This window comes from Oncorhynchus keta, chromosome 8, assembly GCF_023373465.1.
Source record: "Oncorhynchus keta strain PuntledgeMale-10-30-2019 chromosome 8, Oket_V2, whole genome shotgun sequence".
Lineage (NCBI taxonomy): Eukaryota > Metazoa > Chordata > Actinopteri > Salmoniformes > Salmonidae > Oncorhynchus > Oncorhynchus keta.
The window spans coordinates 25,151,631-25,174,277 of NC_068428.1; the positions used below are offsets into that span (position 1 = coordinate 25,151,631).

The 22,647-nt window shown below is 43.4% G+C and overlaps 1 protein-coding gene across 2 annotated transcripts in view; it reads left to right on the top strand.

Annotated features, from left to right (window-relative positions):
• The first annotated feature begins 267 nt into the window (after positions 1-267).
• The window catches only part of LOC118387048 (SAM and SH3 domain-containing protein 1-like), a 342,773-nt gene continuing 320,393 nt past the window's right edge, over positions 268-22,647 (top strand). For both annotated transcript variants that reach the window (XM_052523873.1, XM_052523874.1), the window contains exon 1: positions 268-1,884. In XM_052523873.1, the coding sequence (XP_052379833.1) occupies positions 1,378-1,884 (507 nt within the window). In that variant the 5' untranslated portion in view covers positions 268-1,377. The remainder of the gene's footprint in view (positions 1,885-22,647) is intronic.

The following is a 22,647-nucleotide window of genomic DNA, read 5'->3' on the forward strand; positions in this document are numbered from 1 at the left end:
TCTCTCTCTCTCTCTCCCTCTCTCTTTGTCTAAAAAGTAAAAGCAACATCAAAACAAAGAGTAGTTATTATGTGATAATTTGGCGATTACAATTTTTAGTTTAATCCTTTAATAAATTCAACTAAGCAAAACCAGTATTTCAGTACCTCAACTGTTTGACAGGGGGTGCTAGTGCGTGATGAGAAACGAGTCCAGGGACATACTGAATGAGAGGGAGAGAGAGCGAAAGAGAAAGAGACACTGAGCGGAGAGAGAAATCACACGGAGTAGGAGAGACACGTGAATCAAACCTGAAACGAGACTGCTCATTTAAACTCTATGACAGGCGTATGGAATGCGCTCTCAGAGCATCTTGCGGTTAACTTTGGACTCTGTGTGGGGACTCGTTGACCGTGCGCGCATGGGTTCCGTGACAGGTTGTAAAGAAGGAATTCCAACACTATTTTTAAAGCCACACGCGGATCTGGGGGCGTGGACCGCTCGAGCACAGACCGTTTGGTTCGAGGAACATTTTAATGTGACTGTTGGATGTGGATTGTCTTACCGCTCTACCGGCTTGGAGTGCCCCGGCATACCCAAAGCATTTGGACACAACACGGTCCGAGCTGTCGCTCTCGTTGGTTCGGGATTGCTTTGAGTTTAAAATAATATTTTCTGTCAATTTCCCTGTCATTGGAATACGTACATTTTGCTCCGATTGAGGGTTTACAAGAGTGAGGGCGGCGTGGAAGGAATAGGCTACTACAGCGGGAGCAAAGCGTCTCCAAATGGCGCAACGTTGGAACGTTTATGATTACATATAACTAAACCAATTACTGAATACGGTAACACTTTCTAATCCGTCTAAATCTGGAACAATTCTTGGTTTTAAATAATGATTTTTTTCTTTGCCTAAAGTGATTGTTTACGGTGAACCTGGCATGTCAATATGGGCGAGTAACATCGATGGCAAATGACATCGGGGATTTGAGCGCTATCACTGCATCCACTGAACTCATCTCCGTCTGCAAATATTGGCATGTGTCAAAGGATATCAGTGTATTTCGTTTCACTGACCTTTTTCACCAGACGGGCTTATTGGATGTTATCACAGAATAACGGGAGGCCATATATTCCATATTCCCTATAAAAATAATATAATTGTGAACTACGTAGCCTACAGTTTAGGCTATTATTTTTGATTCATGGATTCTAACATTTGCATTGTCCTTTCTTCGTGTGTTCCTGACATTTAGACTGCATTAATTGCGAAGATACTGCCATTTTCATTTGCATTTAACAATGAGATTTAAAATCCGTTTGGGGAAGTAATTATTGCTGGTGTTCTGTTCTGCACTCTTTACATTAGCCTATTTACAGTAGCTACAACACCCAAACATGACAAGCACCGGACCTGTCATCGTGTTTGAGTGGCTGAAGACCCTCCAGCTCTCTCAGTATGTGGAGTCCTTCGTGGATAACGGCTACGATGATCTGGAAGTTTGCAAACAAATTGGAGACCCCGACCTGGATGCTATCGGTGTCTACATACCGCACCACCGGCAAAGGATCCACGACGCAGTGCAAAGGCTGAAAGACGATGATAAGGAGACTGCAGCGGGGCTGTATTTTACACTTGAGCCGATGCCCCCCGCGTCCGAAATGTGTCCTAGTCACCTGGTGGACCAGTACGAGTCTAAACTCCGGGGGTCCAAGTCTTGGACCGAACCGAATAGTGACCGGGTCGGGAGGAATGGGGGCGCGTATCTGGGCGCGCAGAGGAACATGACGCTTGGAAACCGGAGGGAGCTGGTGATTTACCCCAAACTGAAGCTGAAGATCATGATTAGGGATAAAGTCATCAGAGATGGAGTCAATCTTGCCAGGCCACCATACTCAAACAAGGTGAGATCATCATCAAGACTATACCTCTCACTGGAATGCTGTATAACCAATGCATACCATCATTATAACCAGTCCCATGTCATGCAAAGGATAATCAGTCATCCAAATCATTTTGAATCGGAGAAAGATGCTACTCATGATATAAATGTTGGGTAGGGTATGCTATATCATAGATATGCATCTCAGATCAAGTGGTTATTGTCTGAGCCATTGCTGGTTGTCAGGCCTCAGGAGAGCCCTGTCTGGCCCTATTGTCCCCTGGGGATGTGTCCTTGTCTGGCCCTATGTTCCCTTGGGATTGTGTGAGTTAGTGAATGCTGCCGTGGTGACGGCTGGCTGCTGAGGATCAATGAGCAGGAAGAGGAGGAGCCTTCAATCATTCTCTGATTTCCTGAAACACACTTGGATGATTGATCAATTCACACTCAGAGTTGGATCAACCTGCGTCATCATGCTCATTTTGGCCCAGGCCAATTTAGTTGATGAACATGTGTCGTCATCATTGATTAGCAGCAGTCTAAATTGAGGGTGTCCATCTGGTTTTCTGCTGGAGCTCATTTGAGGAGGCAGATTGATAGCATCTTTATATCAGATCAGTGGCCTTACATCAGATGCTCAGCCTACTGAGGGCTCACTCAATGACCACTTTGTTAGTACAGAGAAGAAAGTGAGAGACACACACACACACATACACATAGCTTTTGTCACCATAGCCGTGCAATGCAATGTACATTACATTTTTTGGGATACGATGAAAAATATCAGTGTTTTATTCTACAGAGAGATTCTCCTGAGAGAAAATAGCATTTCAAATGATTATCTCATGCACATGTTATTTCAAGGGTTTCCAATTGAATTGATCCTTAAATCTTGAAATCTTACAATGAACATGCAGACTTTATTTGGGATTTCAAAGTGATCAATATTGAAATTGCATTGTTTTGTCAGCACTTCTTCTGCCTCTTTGTATTCCTGGCATTATCCCTTTTCCTATAAATGGGAATCCCACAGAGATTTGGGATGTTTCCAGGACTATAGCTAACGTCACTTTGAAACAAATGGTTGTCTCCAGACGGTTAAAGGCTGTATTTATTTAGAGCCAAAGCTTCGACACTGAGGCTTTGGAGGAGAATGAGCAGTTCAATGTCTCTCTCTCGCTCTGTGTGTGTGCGTGTGTGTGTGTGTGTGTGTGTGTGTGTGTGTGTGTGTGTGTGTGTGTGTGTGTGTGTGTGTGTGTGTGTGTGTGTGTGTGTGTGTGTGTGTGTGTGTGTGTGTGTGTGTGTGTGTGTGTGTGTTTGCTTGCTTGCGTGTATACATACAGTATGTGAGTGTGAAACCCAGCAGTAGAGTGTTGAATGTGATCCAGGCCAGTAGTCTTCTCCTCAGGAGCGAGTCAATTGTGAGGAGCCCTCAGTGATGGAACTGTGACCAGCTGGCCTCTGATTGGTCAGTGCAGGGTTCTTCTCTCTCTGCCCCTGAGACCAGACATGGTAGTCTCAACAAGGCTTACATAGTACATTAAATACAGCATAGATAAGCAAATGGCGGTTGTGTAGAAGGGTCAGTGTCTGGTAACTCTATGTTCTCACTGCTTCTCTGTTTGTTTTTGTGCTTAATTTTTAGACACAGTACTTCATCCAGCACTGCTCAGTGATGATGCTCTGAAATGTCGTTGACTGCCACGTCCCTATGAGGCTATAGGACCATAAGCCAACACTTCACTACTAGGGCTCTGCTGGGAGACATTAATACCCATGATCCTTATCGAGACCACAGGGAGCCCTTGTCTGGGGGGGAGATAGATAGACACAGACAGAGGCAGAGAGAGAGAGAAAGAGAGTGGTGGGGTATCATTGCTCGAACACGTCTATGATTGCACAGTTCTGTATTTCTCTTTGGAGAACAATACTAGCATTATTGATAGTGTTTGGTGTGTAATTGTTGTGTGCAGTGCAGTCATATTGCTTGCTAATGGATACTTAGATACTACACTTGTGCTTATTGATTTTCTTGGTTCCTTTTAATTCCTTCATTGCATTTTCCTGACTGAGAAGTGACATTGACACCATCAACGACAAATGCGTTTGGAAACGAGTGAAACAAATTAACTGCCGTGCCATGGCTCATCCTCTTGCTGTGTTGTGGTGACAATGTTGCCATTCCAGAGCATGGAGGCTGAGGAGACACAAGGAGAGGGGTACTTTACTCTCTGCATCTACTTTATGCTATCTAGAAGATGTTATGTCTGACCACTGAATCACAGACCCAGTGTAATGCTGTCCCTGAAGTACACAGAGATTTGTGGTCAAAGCATGTCAGTTTCTGCTAATTAAAGTGGAGATGTTCAGTTGAGTAAGAAAAATGTTTTAAAAAATGTGCCCTGTCTTCAGATGCCAAAAGGCTTGCAGAAACAGCATCAGTTAACAGGATGGTGCTCTGCCCTATATTTCCTCTTGATCCAGCCAATCAGATGATCTGGAATGAATGGGAAGGGCAGCTCGTTAAATGTTATGGCTTTTTGTGACGCTGATTTGAATCTCTACTATTTCAGTTACAAATCGTCCACGATTTGACTGTCCATGAATGTCCGCGTTGTTGGGCATTAGATAGCAGCCTCTGTCCTGTACACCTCCACAATACTAGTATTTCCTCTGTATGCCCTGTGTCTGTGTGGTTAGGAAGTGGAAGCTAAACTCAGGGAGATGCTCCCATTGTTTGACTGCAGGCTGATGGAGCCACGTGTCCATTCACTCGTGTTGTGTTTTGGATTTCCGATTTCCGCCCATGGAATAGCACTGAGGAGACAAGTGGCCTGCATTGTCCTGATGGGAGGGTGATGAAACCACTGGGTGTCATGTGGAGAGGATGACTGTACATAGATGGAAGTTTATGCTGCTCAAACAGAAACAGGACTGGAATCAGTGTTTGTTAAGAGGACTGGGTTGCTGATGCTGATCTAAGGTCAGCTTTGCATTTCCCCCATGTCAGGATTTGTGGAGGGTAAGTAAGCTGTTCCTAGATAAGTTCTTACGGGAAACTTCACATCACTTGTTCAAAGCCTTAAACTGACCTGAGAGCAGTTGATTCAATCTGGTGGGAGTTTTTATCAAGCTTGTGGCTTAATGCTCCTTACCAATGTGAGACATTCAGTTAATACATGGAGTTGTTGAGTCTTTGTGAGGGAAGATGGAAAGGCAGTATGGGGTAGTTGATGCTATTATTGGCTTCCTCCCTGAGTGAAAGGACAAGATCATCACCTTCCATGCTTCACTCTAACCTTGCTTTCTCTCTTAGTTCTTTGAATATCCCAGCTTCCTCGCCTTTCATGAAATCAGCTTTCTGTTAGAGGTCCTCTAGTTGGCCTAATGAGAAAATGACCATGGTCCCCTCCTGCATTATGGCTATAGAAACCCCTTAGGCCAGACTGAAGTACAGCCAAACTGTAGTGTGAAAAAGAGCTTTGTTTATAGAGGTTTAACTTCTTGAATGTTTCAGATATAAGATAGTGGTCATAACAATGTATCATTCATGTGGTGTAGTATAGTGCTAAAATAATATACATTTCTGTGTTACAATTTTATGGTACATGCATTTTCCATAACACTGTTCCCCACTCAAAATAGCATTTAACCCCGGGAGAATAACTCTTTCCCAAACAAATCACATTTTATTGGTCACATACACATATTTAGCAGACAGTATTACGGGTGTAGCGAAATGCTTGTGTTCCTAGCTCCAACAGTGCTGTAGTATCTAACATTTCACAACAATATACACAAATCTAAAAGTAAAATAATGGAATTAGAAATAAATAAATCATGTCCGAGTGACATTGACTAGAATACAGTAGAATACAGTATATACATATGAAATGAGTATAAAACAGTATGTAAACATTATTTAAGATACTAGTGTTCCGTTTAAAGTGACCAGTGATTCCATCTCTCCGCTTTCTCATAAAGAATACGGTATATGCTCTGTTTTTACATAATTAAGAGCTTTTTCCTTATTGATGAGCCAGGCAGCAGAGTAATTTGGTGAAAGCTTTTCGTTTAGCCAAGAATCTTATTTTCTTCATGTTACACCCTGTGGGCTGGCAAGCTGCCACAAGACGGGAAAAGAAGACCCTTTAGAATGGAACGGCCCTGGTGTTTGCCAAGGTTTCTGCTGAAAGTCCTGTTTGCTCTCAGCCTTTATTAAGGACCATTTAAAGGTGTAATCAACAACTGCTCGTAAAAAGGAAGTCATAAAATGTCAAGGATGGCCGTATGGGCTTGAGTCAGGGAGAGAAAGTAAATTAGCGAGACAGGTAAGGGATAGAGGAGGGGGAGTTCTCATAGATGGATGGACCACACTCATTCCCTTCACACAAAACACACTCAAATTGCTTTACTACCAGTCTCCTTTTATTCTACACTTAAACCTCTTAGAGCTACCCCCTACTTTTTTCAATTTCCGCCTGAAGACATGCCCAAATCTAACTGCACAGTCAGGCACAGCACCAAGGATATGCATATTCTTGGTACCATTTGAAAGAAAACACTCTGAAGTTTGTGTAAATGTGAATTGAATGTAGGAGAATATAACACAATAGATCTGGTTTAGATAATACAATGAAAAAAAACACAAGTTTTTATTTTTATAATAATAATAATAATAATATATGCCATTTAGCTGACGCTTTTATCCAAAGCGACTTACAGTCATGTGTGCATACATTCTACGTATGGGTGGTCCCGGGAATCGAACCCACTACCCTGGCGTTACAAGCACCATGCTCTACCAACTGAGCCACAGAAGGACCACTATCATCTTGTTGTATCATCATCTTTAAAATGAACAAGATAAAACAAACATTCAGATAGGATGATGGGGACAATTTCAGTGAAAAACATAAGAGGGCAACAGTACTTGTGCAAAGTTTCAGAATGACAACTTCCAAAATGAGTGTGCTACATGACCCCCCCCAAAAAGAAAACATGAAAAAAATATATATACATTTACAAAATAACACTTTCAATATTTGGGAGACCCTCAGTCCTCTTCACAATATTATGCTGCTGATGCCAGGTGCCATAGCACATCCATGCCTGCAGAAATACATTTGGGCAGATGAACACCACTTGTGGCAGGAGCTAGATGCACCAGCTTCAGTGGCGGATGAACACCACTTGTGGCAGGAGCTAGATGCACCAGCTTCAGTGGCGGATGGACACCACTTGTGGCAGGAGCTAGATGCACCAGCTTCAGTGGCGGATGAACACCACTTGTGGCAGGAGCTAGATGCACCAGCTTCAGTGGCGGATGAACACCACTTGTGGCAGGAGCTAGATGCACCAGCTTCAGTGGCGGATGAACACCACTTGTGGCAGGAGCTAGATGCACCAGCTTCAGTGGCGGATGAACACCACTTGTGGCAGGAGCTAGATGCACCAGCTTCAGTGGCGGATGGACACCACTTGTGGCAGGAGCTAGATGCACCAGCTTCAGTGGCGGATGAACACCACTTGTGGCAGGAGCTAGATGCACCAGCTTCAGTGGCGGATGAACACCACTTGTGGCAGGAGCTAGATGCACCAGCTTCAGTGGCGGATGGACACCTTGGCAGTGTCACTGTGAAAGAAAATGTGCAGTTAGAATAGTTTCACATATGAGCCCTGTATCAACAGGTATAATAAACAGATTACAGAGTACAGGGAACATAAGGTTGAATATATTATTATAGACATGCTAGATCTACTGTCTCATTTATATTATGACATTTCAGCTAGATCTACTGTCTCTATTATATTATGACAGACCAGCTAGATCTACTGTCTTTATTATATTACAACAGACCAGCTGTATCTACTGTCTCCATTTCACTTTGGCCATTGTTGTGGACCTGCCCTCCCCTCAACAGCCTCAAATAGGCTATTTCATTTCCCAAATAATATTTTATATTATTAATTTCAAACAACGGCATTAGCATGAGAAAAACTTACCAGTCCAAAACGATGTCCTCTCCGTTCAAAAAATATTCCTCCCTTTGGGAATCACTAAATGAATCGTCCTTGATCAATTTCTTCTAAAATTGTGTGTACATCTGTATATCTAGACTTAGATTTAGCTTTCCCTGACTTAGTCGCCATACTGATTGATATATAAACAGCTGAATATGCGCTTTACCAAAACAATGCTGTGTGCAACATGTGCTGCTCCTCCCGGTATGAATCGTCAATGGCGAATGAACCTCTTTACGCCGGAGTTTACTACATGGGTTGGTCTTCCAACACATAAACATTACATATTGCCGTTTATCTCAGGTCATAGGCTATCTACCCAGCTAGATTTCAAGACGATCAGTGGTCATTGGCTTAAAATACAGTCAATCAACGAAACAGCGGGCAAATCATTGGTGCACAATGATGTCATTACTTGTTGTATCAAATCGGTTTCTTTCAGTCAATATGTCCCGCGAAATGACCCATCAGGTTTGGTTGTGTAACAAACAAACCAGTTGATTGCAATGAAACCAAACATGACTGGAAAAGTCACGTTTTGTGTGTGTATTTACCTCGAATGTAAATTTCATGTTAGGCTATAAAAATGGATTTTATCAAACAAAAGACCATTCATTGTGTAACAATGAGCATTGGGATTGCAAACAGAGGAAGATCGTCAAAGGTAAACCATTTATTTTATTGCAGTTTGTGATTTTGTTACGCCTGTGCTGGTTGAAATAGTTGTTTTTTACGGGGCTCTATGCTCAGATAATCACATCGTATTCTTTCGCAGTAAATCCTTTTTTAAATCTGACAACGTAGTTGGATTAGCAAGATTCTAGGCTTTCAAAACATGTGAGACACTTGTATTTTCATGAATGTTTAATATGACTATTTATGTAGCGATCACCGTATGTTGTCGAATTTCAGCCCGCTACCGGGTTCCGTGCGCAGATAGGTTAAAGGCTGCCAAATATAGCCTGTTCCTAGATCAGTTAGTGCTGTCTTGCCAACTCCTATGGTAATTGTCATGTCAACAACTATAAAAGTTTGCTGTACAGCACCAACAGACTTGGTACCAGGCTATGCATGATAAACACTAGCACTTGAGAACCTGAACAACATCTGGGTGTGTTGTGTCTAGGCTGTTAGCTAGTTCCCTGATCTTTGACCCCTACTGGGTTTGACCTGCTAGTCAAACACTAGCTGAGCTGGGGTGATCCTGATCGGAGTTGACAAGAGGAAACGGACCATACAGTACTACAGTCCCTCTGGGTCTCAATGGTTCTAGCTCCAGTACACTATCAGAATATAACATTTACATTTTGGGTAATAGGGCCTCCGGACTGTGCGCTCAGTGCTGTAATGTACAGGTAACTGCCAAAATAAAGGAAACACACGCATAAAGTGTCTTAACAGGGCGTTAGTCCACCACGACCCCTCAAACTGCTTCAATGTATCTTGGCATAGATTCTATAATAGATTCTATAAGTGTTTGGAACTCTATTGAAGGAATGCGACACCATTCTGGAACTCTATTGAAGGGATGCGACACCATTCTTCCATAATTTGGTGTTTTGTTGATGGTGGTGGAAATCTTGTCTCAGGCGCCACTCCGGAAGTGTTCAATTGGGTTGAGATCTGGTGACACACAGACACACAGACACACACACACTCACACTCACACTCACACTCACACTCACACACACACACACACACACTCACACACACACACACCCTTTAAACCCTCTATGCTCCTTTGAGACCACTCTCAAAGTCACTGAGATCTCTTCTTCTAACTATGGTAGTAAAATACTGGGCATTTTTATACATGACCCTAAGATTGATGGGATGTTAATTGCTGCAAGTTGTTGATGGGATGTTAATTGCTGCAAGTGTTGAAGCAAGTTCTTTCAATATACTTTGTATCCCTCATTTAATCCCTCATTTAATCAAGTGTTTCCATTATTTTGGCAGTTACCTGTATGTGAGGCTCCTGAGCTCTTCCACAGCTGTCAAAAGAAATCAGATATATATGCACCCTCAGTCTTGTGAAGTTTTCTGGAAATTAAAGGAGTAGCCTGCTACTTATTTTCTCCATAGAGAATGGTGTGTGTCATTGTTTTATCAGAGCACCACAGAACGTTTTAATGGCTGGCTTTCTGTCCAGTCGGGCCCACAGAGACAGACAGACATGACCACCCGTCTCCAAGGAACAAGTGAAAATGTGGGAAAAGCAGTGTAACACTGTGTGCAGCTGGCCTTCTCATTTCACTGGGACGTTTTCCTACTGTGCTCTTTGTTTCTCACATAATCGAGTGGCTTTTAAGCAGCTTTAGTCATACTTGAAAACTTGCTTATGTGAGGCTGTGGGCGTAAGTATACTATTCAAATTACCCAGAAACACAGTTGAAATGCTTCAAATACTCTAATGAATACTTTACATAACATTTACAGTTATAATGATAATTGATAATTGTTTAGAAATCACGGCATACATGTTGTAAAGTTTTAGCCACAGTATATACTCAGCTTCTTAGTCTAATTCTATACTGGCAAGATGTATGTCCCTCATATGGCACATCCATATCACTTACAGAGCTATACATAGTCATGGCAACACCTTTAAATAAAGCGTCCAGGCTATGTTGTTGCTGGACGCTGCAGCCATGACTATTTCCACTGTAGAAGAGGTCCTGATGAGACATGAATGACAGATATGTTATCAGATACGTTATCAGATATGCTGTCAGATGTGTTATCAGATATGTTGTCAGATATATTATCAGATATGTTATCAGATATTTTATCAGATACGTTATCAGATATATTATCATATATATTATCAGATATGCTGTCAGATGTGTTATCAGATATGTTATCAGATATATTATCAGATACGTTATCAGATATTATCAGATATATTATCAGATACGTTATCAGATATTATCATATATATTATCAGATATGCTGTCAGATGTGTTATCAGATATGTTATCAGATATATTATCAGATATGTTATCAGATATTTTATCAGATACGTTATCAGATATATTATCATATATATTATCAGATATGCTGTCAGATGTGTTATCAGATATATTATCAGATATGCTGTCAGATATATTATCATATATATTATCAGATATATTATCAGATACGTTATCAGATATGTTATCAGATATTTTATCAGATACGTTATCAGATATTATCATATATATTATCAGATATGCTGTCAGATGTGTTATCAGATATATTATCAGATACGTTATCAGATATTATCATATATATTATCAGATATGCTGTCAGATATGTTATCATATATATTATCAGATATGCTGTCAGATGTGTTATCAGATATATTATCAGATATGCTGTCAGATGTGTTATCAGATATATTATCAGATATTTTATCAGATACGTTATCAGATATTATCATATATATTATCAGATATGCTGTCAGATGTGTTATCAGATATTTTATCAGATACGTTATCAGATATTATCATATATATTATCAGATATGCTGTCAGATATGTTATCATATATATTATCAGATATGCTGTCAGATGTGTTATCAGATATATTATCAGATATTTTATCAGATATGCTGTCAGATGTGTTATCAGATATGCTGTCAGATGTGTTATTAGATATGTTATCAGATATATTATCAGATATGTTATCAGATATTTTATCAGCTACGTTATCAGATATTTTATCAGATATGCTGTCAGATGTGTTATCAGATATGCTGTCAGATGTGTTATCAGATATGTTATCAGATATATTATCAGATATGTTATCAGATATTTTATCAGCTACGTTATCAGATATTTTATCAGATATGCTGTCAGATGTGTTATCAGATATGCTGTCAGATGTGTTATTAGATATGTTATCAGATATATTATCAGATATGTTATCAGATATTTTATCAGCTACGTTATCAGATATATTATCAGATATGCTGTAAGATGTGTTATCAGATATGTTATCAGATCAGCGTTACAGCTACAACACCATAATGAATCAATCCTGTTCTGCAACATGGACAGCAAAGCAAATGAAGCAATCAGGTGCCCCTGTAGGATAGAGAGTGACAAGAGAGCAGGCTCCAGCATCTGTGTGTGTCAGGAACCAGATTGCACACTTCCCCATTGCGTGTAGATCACAGTCGGGTTGATTAAAGAAGGGATCATTATACCAACCTATTCTGTAGACAGTGATTGGAGCTCACAGGAAATCACTTTGTGTGCAATCAAAACATAGAATCATTTGTGGTTGTAGCCCATAGAGTTGTCCATTGTTATATCTTCTTATATTTGCATGTGTGTGACCTATTGTGTCTCCCTCCCACTATGCACGCCACCAGGGGTCATGCACCGGGGTGCCTGTGAAGGCAGGGGTTGCCATAGAAACAGATTGTGAGTATTTAAAGATTAGTTACCTTGTTTGTCCGGCTGCATGTAGTCTGGGTTTGGTGGTATTATGAGGTTAAGTGGCAGAGTGCAGGTTGGGATTATTGCATTTTATTGCATAATTCTGGCAAAGATGCAATAACTCCAGTATTTGTCCTGTATTGCTTGTTCACCATCTTATTTTTAGATAGGGAGACTATTTGTTTTCAGCTTTTTAATTTCCAGACATATGGTGAGGAATATGTTAAGAACAACCTAATCGCAATATCAATCAATCAATCAAATTGTATTTATATAGCCCTTCGTAAATCAGCTGATATCTCAAAGTGCTGTACAGAAACCCAGCCTAAAACCCCAAACAGCAAGCAATGCAGGTGTAGAAGCACGGTGGCTAGGAAAAACTCCCTAGAAAGGCCAAAACCTAGGAAGAAACCTAGAGAGGAACCAGGCTATGTGGAGTGGCCAGTCCTCTTCTGGCTGTGCCGGGTGGTGATTATAACAGAACATGGCCAAGATGTTCAAATGTTCATAAATGACCAGCATGGTCGAATAATAACAAGGCAGAACAGTTGAAACTGGAGCAGCAGCACAGTCAGGTGGACTGGGGACAGCAAGGAGTCATCATGTCAGGTCGTCCTGGGGCACGGTCCTTGGGCTCAGGTCCTCCGAGAGAGAGAAAGAAAGAGAGAAGCCCCCACACCACTAGAGGGATATCTTCAACCACCAACTTACCATCCTGAGACAAGGCTGAGTATAGCCCACAAAGTTCTCCGCCACGGCACAACCCAAGGGGGGGGGGGGCGCCAACCCAGACAGGATGACCACAACAGTGAATCAACCCACTGCAGTGACGGCATGAGAGAGCCCCAGTAAGCCAGTGACTCAGCCCCTGTAATAGGGTTAGGGTTTCTAGGGTTTAGGGTTTAGGGTTTCTCAAATTGTTTGGTTCTAGTCAGGATTCTAGCAGCCGTATTTAGCACTAACTGAAGTTTATTTAGTGCTTTATCCGGGTAGCCGGAAAGTAGAGCATTGCAGTAGTCTAACCTAGAAGTGACAAAAGCATGGATTAATTTTTCTGCATCATTTTTGGACAGAAAGTTTCAGATTTTTGCAATATTACGTAGATGGAAAAAATCTGTCCTCGAAATGGTCTTGATATGTTCTTCAAAAGAGAGATCAGGGTCCAGAGTAACGCCGAGGTCCTTCACAGTTTTATTTGAGACGACTGTACAACCATTAAGATTAATTGTCAGATTCAACAGAAGATCTCTTTGTTTCTTGGGACCTAGAACAAGCATCTCTGTTTTGTCCGAGTTTAATAGTAGAAAATTTGCAGCCATCCACTTCCTTTTGTCTGAAACACATGCTTCCAGCGAGGGCAATTTTGGAGCTTCACCATGTTTCATTGAAATGTACAGCTGTGTGTCATCCGCATAGCAGTGAAAGTTAACATTATGTTTTCGAATAACATCCCCAAGAGGTAAAATGTATAGTGAAAACAATAGTGGTCCTAAAACAGAACCTTAAGGAACACCGAAATTTACACTTGATTTGTCAGAGGACAAACCATTCACAGAGACAAACTGATATCTTTCCGACAGATAAGATCTAAACCAGGCCAGAACATGTCCGTGTAGACCAATTTGGGTTTCCAATCTCTCCAAAAGAATGTGGTGATCGATGGTATCAAAAGCAGCACTAAGGTCTAGGAGCACGAGGACAGAGGTAGAGCCTCGGTCCGATGCCATTAAAATGTCATTATTGCAATAAAATCCCACTATTGAATCCCACTACCTATAGAATTGTGAGAATTGCAATACGTATCGTATCGGCACCTAAGCATTGTGATAATATCGTATCATGAGGTCCCTGGCAATTCCCAGCCCTAGCTAGTCCTGATAATGTGTTCTTTTAGAGGGCTTATTCTTTGAAAATTGCAATGTAGTTCTTAAATGACTCCAACCTTTAGGGTCAAATGTCTTCAGAGGTCAATCCTATAGGTTTTTATACCTATAAAATATCAACCCTCTTTTTCATAGTCACGACTCTGCTTTTAGAAAAGGTGGCAGAGCACTTTCTCCAGTTTGTTTTCCCAGCCCTAGCCCCTGTCTCCCCAGTCCCCACGGTCTTGTGTCAAATGGATAGCGTAATCCCTTCTCTATGAAGATAGTGTTAAACGGGGGGAGTGAGGGATGAGGGCGCTCCCTTCAGAGCATGGGTCCAGGCTGCAGCATCATTAATCAGCAGCTGTAAAGCAACAGACAGGATATGATGTCAGGTGACCTTTCCCTGGTCCCTGGGAGGATGCCATGGTGTGTTCAGATACACAGTTACAGTGTTACAGTACACAGTTACAGTTACTGCACCAAGATTCGCCCTGCGCCGAATGTCGCCCTGCACCGAATGTCGACCTGCACCGAATGACGACCTGCACCGAATGTTGCTCTGCACCGAGTTTCGCCCTGCGCTGAATGTCGCTCTGCACCGAGTTTCGCCCTGCGCTGAATGTTGCTCTGCACCGAGTTTCGCCCTGCGCTGAATGTCGCTCTGCACCGAGTTTCGCCCTGCGCTGAATGTCGCTCTGCACCGAGTTTCGCCCTGCGCTGAATGTTGCTCTGCACCGAGTTTCGCCCTGCGCTGAATGTCGCTCTGCACCGAGTTTCGCCCTGCGCTGAATGTCGCTCTGCACCGAGTTTCGCCCTGCGCTGAATGTCGCTCTGCACCGAGTTTCGCCCTGCGCTGAATGTTGCTCTGCACCGAGTTTCGCCCTGCGCTGAATGTCGCTCTGCACCGAGTTTCGCCCTGCGCTGAATGTCGCTCTGCACCGAGTTTCGCCCTGCGCTGAATGTCGCTCTGCACCGAGTTTCGCCCTGCGCTGAATGTCGCTCTGCACCGAGTTTCGCCCTGCGCTGAATGTTGCTCTGCACCGAGTTTCGCCCTGCGCTGAATGTCGCTCTGCACCGAGTTTCGCCCTGCGCTGAATGTCGCTCTGCACCGAGTTTCGCCCTGCGCTGAATGTCGCTCTGCACCGAGTTTCGCCCTGCGCTGAATGTTGCTCTGCACCGAGTTTCGCCCTGCGCTGAATGTTGCTCTGCACCGAGTTTCGCCCTGCGCTGAATGTCACTCTGCACCGAGTTTCGCCCTGCGCTGAATATAGCTCTGCACCGAGTTTCGCCCTGCGCTGAATGTTGCTCTGCACCGAGTTTCGCCCTGCGCTGAATGCTGCTCTGCACCGAGTTTCGCCCTGCGCTGAATGTTGCTCTGCACCGAGTTTCGCCCTGCGCTGAATGTTGCTCTGCACCGAGTTTCGCCCTGCGCTGAATGTCGCTCTGCACCGAGTTTCGCCCTGCGCTGAATGTTGCTCTGCACCGAGTTTCGCCCTGCGCTGAATGTTGCTCTGCACCGAGTTTCGCCCTGCGCTGAATGTCGCTCTGCACAGAGTTTTGCCCTGCACACAATGTCGATCTGCACCGAATGTCCACCTGCTGTTCGTTTCGCGCGGTGTGTTTTAGGGACTAGCCGTGGGTGGCCGTTTACGACATTTTCCCGCTATTCTACATCACTTTTCAAATTACGGCTGGCACTCTGTTCAGAGGTGCTAAGTACTCTCAGCCGGCAAATACTACCGGTGTGTCGAGAATTTAAGACCACCAACAGCAGTCACATTATTACACTGTCCTCTTTAAGACACTTCTTAGACAGCATGAGTCATTTAACAGAATGATGAGAGGAGTTGGCCTAACCCGCACACCTATCAACTTGTATGTCAGAATGGTCCCATGGTCCACAGGGCAAGAGTGTGAGAGATAGTGAGAAAGAGAGGGGGGAGTAGGATTATCCTGTCTGAAGGTCTTATAAGGGTCGGGGTAAGGAAGGAACACTGCTCCACCAGAGAACCCACCCCATCTCCCCCTCCCACTCTCTCCTCTCTAATTGGTCCATTTCCAATGCATCAGTGTAGGGCTGTGCAGAGAGGCTTTGATCATGGGGACCACACGGGTGTTGCTGTGTCTCTGTACCTGGCTGAGGGGCTTTGTAGTGGCTGTGCCTGGCAGAGTTGTAAAACACTGTGACTCTACATACCCAGCTGGATCCAGACCTTCATTAGCCTAAACAACCAGTTAGTACACTCTTCTGATTCACTCAAACACACACAAGCATTAGATTATCACACATCCTGTTTTTATATTATTATAAACTGTGTGGCTCGAGCCCTGAATGCTGATTGGCTGACAGCCGTGGTGTATCAGACCGTATACCATGGGTATGATAAAACATGTATTTTTACTGCTCTAATTATGTGAGTAAACTGTTTATAATAGCAGTAATGCACCTCTGAGGTTTGTGGTATATGGCCAATATACTACAGCTAAGGGCTGTATCCAGGCACTCCGCGTTGCATCGTGCATAAGAACAGCCCTTAGCCGTGGTATATTGGCCATATACCACACCCTCCCGTGCCTTATTGCTTAAATAGACCACAGTCATTTTATGATTCTGACTCTTACTCTGGCCTGTGTTTTGTGGTTTGCCACCTCTGATACTGTAAGCATTAATCAAACATTTATGGGCTTGTCTGGAAGAGTAAATGCTGGTGTGTGTGTACACGCGCATGTGTGGCTGTGTGCATGTGTTCATGTGGGTGTGTGCATGTATATACTATGTGTGTGTGTGTATATAGCACGCTGCACAGCATGCTATGCCACAGAGAGGATGCTAATTATGGAAAGTGCATAACAGGTGCCAGTTTAATGTATGCTGCGGAGGCACTTTACCTCTGAGGCTCCCTGATAGTAATAGCCAATTAGGCTTGTATCAGCACTGATAGATCATGTACCCTAGTTAACTGATGTAACATGCAACCCTTTGATTTGCCTCTTTGGATTTTTGCTAACAGTACATTGTTAAATGGATTGTGCCGTTGGGGATGGAGAGAGAGATAGATGCAGATGTATATGTTATGATGGTGAGCTAGCTCATCAGGCTTATGCTGTGTGGCTGTGATCGGAGAGTCTGGGGGTTAACCAATCAGGGGCCATCATTAACAGTGCCAGTCGGGGCATGCTCAGTATGGAAGGTCAGAGTTCACTGGACTAATTATTTTTGTGTGCCCTCTCTAAATGTCAGGGTTCATTGTTAAATTCATTAAATACGCCCACTAATTGCCCACTACTGTGTTTCATGGAAAGTGGAGGCAGCTAAGGCTCAGTTGGGTTAACACAGTGGCCTAGAGCCAGGAAATCAGATTTTAGGCTTTTAAATCCATTGAGTCTCCTGTCCAAACGGCTGTCCTACTGTTACTCTTTATCAGTAGCGAGGTCATTATTATGCTACGTCAATGCTAAATGGTTGACCTGCTAGAGCAGGGGTATTCAACTCTGACCCTACGAGGTCCGGAGCCTGCTGGTTTTCTGTTTTACCTGATAATTAAATGCACCTACCTGGTGTCTCAGGTCTGAATTAGTCCAGAATAGAGGGGAACAATAAGAACAACGCATTGGAACTGGCTTCCAGGTCCAGAGTTGAGTTTGAGGGTGCTATAGGCTTGAAGGATGCTCACGTACTCCTGTGGCTATGTGAGGTCACTGTGTGTTAATGGTGGAGATTGATGCAGTCTGAGCTGCCAGGGTTGAACCACAGAACCACCATTTTGTGTCAGCAGATCTTTGTTGAAGGACGGCGCCAAACCAACCCTTGTTTGTTTTAATAGCTCTTGGGATTTGTTCTAAGGGGAGGAATGTCCTGAAGATTAATGTGGAAATGTGTGGAAGGCTCCTTCTCTCCTTCTCCTCTGATTCCAAGGCTCTTTTGTGACAAATTGGGTTGGCCCTCCAGGCTTTGTCTCAGTTAGTTAAGCTATAGCTCCAGCTCCACCCTCACTTTAGTCTTGGGGTTCTAGTTTCATACCAGGCCCATGGAGGAGGGAGTTGTTTCTTGGCCTGTGTTGACTCTGTGTGTAAACCTACTCATCAGAAAGCATGTCTTAATTAAAGCTGGCCTTGTTTGACATTCATGATTGTCCCCCTTTACGTAACCGTAGTGACGGCGTTTGAAATGTTTTCCCCCCATTCAAAGAGGATTACGCAAAAATTATTATTTGTTTTGACGCAGGGGTTTTCGAAAATACATTCAGATTCTTTTGTTTAATTAACTGGATTTGTTCCCTTGACTACATTACAAGACTGGGAGAGACAGCTGAGTCTGCTGTTGTTGTTAGTTTGTTTATATTGAGGGCGGTTTCTGCTGCCAAGATGGACTAACTAACTCTGAAAATCTTTAATTAATGTGTGGTGGTCAGTGTGGTCACAGCCTTGTGGTGACAGCCAGGAAAATGATCTCTTATTCTGTTAATCACGGGTGAAGTAACACGCACGCACATACACACACAGACAGACACACACAGACGCATGCACGCACGCATGCAGGCACACAGAATAAATGCTCCTACCGTTGCCATGCATGCCCATATTATATTTACATGTATGACAGTCTGTGTCTGCCTCTTCAAGGTTGTGTTTGTGTGTCTTAAATGTGAGCAATTTATTCAATTACATTGTCAACTAACCTATGGTTCATAGCTTTGGACACTGAATCCTTGATTGAGGTGCATTATGTCATGGTAGACGTGATGAGGAGTAGGTGTGATAGAGAGCAGATTCAACAAGAGATTCTTACTATATAGATAGAGTCCAGTGGCAGCTCATGAAAGATTGAGATGGGTGGAAGAATGTCGCTCTATTCATCATTATATATTGTTTACTGACAAAACAGAATGTTGGGATTTACAACGTTTCCTCAAATTCAAAATACCTGTTTAATTAGAAAATAGAAAAAAGCATTTTTTTGTGTAACTTTCTAAAAAAAAAAAGAGGCAGAACAAGAATAAATGCTTCACTGATCCCTTTTTTTCTTTCATTGATGGGTTGAAATCCCTCTATGCAAAAATATATTGGGCCAATATGGAAACAAATGTCTGTCATATGGCCTTTCCCTGCTGCACATTGCTGTAAATATAATCCTTCATCACACCATGGAGGCTTAAGGAAGTGTCCTCCCTCCTGTCCTGTACGGTCGGTCAGACTCTGAGGCTAGATGAGAACAGGCTGTCACTCCCAGAACAATAGACTGTTAGGCTGCTCCTCCCAAATCCCCCACAGTTCCACTGTCTGTCCAATCCATTTATGGAACAATCGCATGCGATAGAGAGGCCACATGCCCCCCTTACATCACCTAAACACTCACCCCAACCTGAACCACCCCACCCTCTCTCTCACAGTTGCCAAAGTCACAGTCCCAGACTAGGGGCCAGCTCAGCTCAGGAAACACCTGCTGGCACCAGTACTGACGCTGAGGAGGGCTATAGAATCGACCTGGGTTGACTTACCTACGTTGAGGTAGAGGTAGAGAGAGAGAGATATAGAGAGGTAGAGAGAGAGAGATATATATAGAGAGAGATACAGAGAGAGAGATACAGAGAGAGAGAGAGAGAGAGAGATACAGAGAGAGATACAGAGAGAGAGAGATACAGAGAGAGAGAGAGAGATACAGAGAGAGAGAGATACAGAGAGAGATACATAGAGAGAGAGAGATACAGACAGACAGACAGACAGACAGACAGACAGACAGACAGACAGACAGACAGACAGACAGACAGACAGACAGACAGAGTTTGTGAAGTACAGTATAATGTTGCTGGGAGCATGTTAAAGGGCTTGTGTGATTATGCATGAAGCTTCATTGTCATGCAGGAATCCCACTGCTCAGCTTATGTCTATTATTATGTAAAGCATACATTCATATTTGCAATCTGCAAATTTCACTGTTGATTTTGTGTGAATAGGCTCAGCTCTGTAGGAGGGGAGAGGAGCACATGTCTGTCTACACATTGACACTACTTCCTCCTCTGTCCTCCCAGCTTGGTCCCATAGACGAGACGTAGCATTGTACATGAAAATCCAGGACACTCAAATTAGTATATGTTATGTTTGGTATAGTTCCATAAGACAGATGGTTGCTTAGGGCATAAATGAATGTAGGGTGGTTGGTCGGGGTGGATGGGAAGCCATATAACACGAACGTCGAGCAACTCAAAGGTCATGCTAATTAGCAACTTTGAAACTACTTACTACTTTTGAACTACTTTGCATGTTAGCTAACCCTTCCCCTAACCTTAACCATTTAACCTAACTTCTAAACGTAACCCTTACCTTAACCCATATACCCTAGCCTAGCTAACGTTAGCTAATGTTTGCCACCTAGCTAGAATTCGTAACATATCATTTTGCATTTTGAAAATTCGTAACATATTATCGGCTGTAGTCCCCACCTGCTTTAAGGAGACTACCATCATCCCAGTGGTCCCCACCTGCTTTAAGGAGACTACCATCATCCCAGTGGTCCCCACCTGCTTTAAGGAGACTACCATCATCCCAGTGGTCCCACCTGCTTTAAGGAGACTACCATCATCCCAGTGGTCCCCACCTGCTTTAAGGAGACTACCATCATCCCAGTGGTCCCCACCTGCTTTAAGGAGACTACCATCATCCCAGTGGTCCCCACCTGCTTTAAGGAGACTACCATCATCCCAGTGGTCCCCACCTGCTTTAAGGAGACTACCATCATCCCAGTGGTCCCCACCTGCTTTAAGGAGACTACCATCATCCCAGTGGTCCCCACCTGCTTTAAGGAGACTACCATCATCCCAGTGGTCCCACCTGCTTTAAGGAGACTACCATCATCCCAGTGGTCCCCACCTGCTTTAAGGAGACTACCATCATCCCAGTGGTCCCCACCTGCTTTAAGGAGACTACCATCATCCCAGTGGTCCCCACCTGCTTTAAGGAGACTACCATCATCCCAGTGGTCCCCACCTGCTTTAAGGAGACTACCATCATCCCAGTGGTCCCCACCTGCTTTAAGGTGACTACCATCATCCCAGTGGTCCCCACCTGCTTTAAGGTGACTACCATCATCCCAGTGGTCAGGAAAAACAAGGTGACATGACTATCAACCCGTTCTCGCTCACCTCATCATGAAGTGCTTTGAGAGGATGGCCCACATAAAGGCTGGCATGCCAGGCAGGCACACTGGACCCAATGCAATTTGCCTACCGTTCCAACAAATGTGCCTACCGTTCCAACGCAAGATGCCATTTTCATAGTAATTTACACACAGCCGTAACACATCTGGTCAAGAAGAACACCTGTGTGACAATGCAGCCTGTTAACTACAGTTTGGCATTCAACACTATCTCTACTTCCTAAGATGGCTGAAGAAATTCCTCTCCAAATACTACCGCTGCACCATCGGGAGCATCACGGCCTTGTATGGGAATTGCTTCATCCACGACCGCAAGGCCCTCTAGCGGGTGGTGAAGATGGCCCAGTACATCACTGGGACCATGCTCCCACCCATCCAGGACATCTACTTGATACGGTGCCTGAGGAAGTCCCGTAGCATCATCAAGGACCACACACACCCCAGCCACAAGCTGTTCTTTCCCTTAACTTCTTATGGCTGCCTTCCCGTTAATGTTGGGCAACGGTCTGATACCAACAGGCATGGAGACAGTTTCAATCTACAATGCAAGCCATCAGACTGTTGAACACTTGAACTGGACTGACCAGATGCTCTGATACGCCGCACCTTAGCGCACATGCACTCACTCATGCACACACCCACACAGAAATACACAAACACACACATATACATTCATGCTACACATACATCACAACTGCTGCTACCAGACTCTTATTATACTGCTCAGTTTATTCACTGTCCCCCATTCCCCCTTCACCAATACACGTTTAAATATTGGACTATAAATTGTGCCTTCCTGTATTATACTTATGCTAAAATGTTTATTCTATTCTACTGAGCCATTTACTTCATGTTCATACTCTTATCTTTTATTATTTATTATTGTTGCTTTGTCGAGAAGGAACCTGCTGCAAGTAAGAATGTTGTTGGACGATGGATACCATGTGTACCCGTAGGTATGACAAATACATCTGGAAACGTATTCAAATGTTTATTCAAAATAAAACGTCAGCCTTGTGTGCAGTGGGGCTTGCTCTCCAATCATGCATGTATGATCATACATGTTGGCAAAACCACAACCTTTGGTTAGGTTAGAGTGTGACTAGGGTGGGCAATCTATGTTTTCTATTTCTTTGTTGGCCGGGTATGGTTCCCTATCAGAGGCAGCTGTCTATCGTTGTCTCTGATTGGGGATCATACTTAGGCAGCCTTTTTCCACCTGTAGTTTGTGCGATCTTGTTTATGGTACTGTGCTGTTTAGCCCTACTAGACGTTACGTTTTGGTTTGTATTTGTTGTTTTTTCGGTGTTCAGTTGATA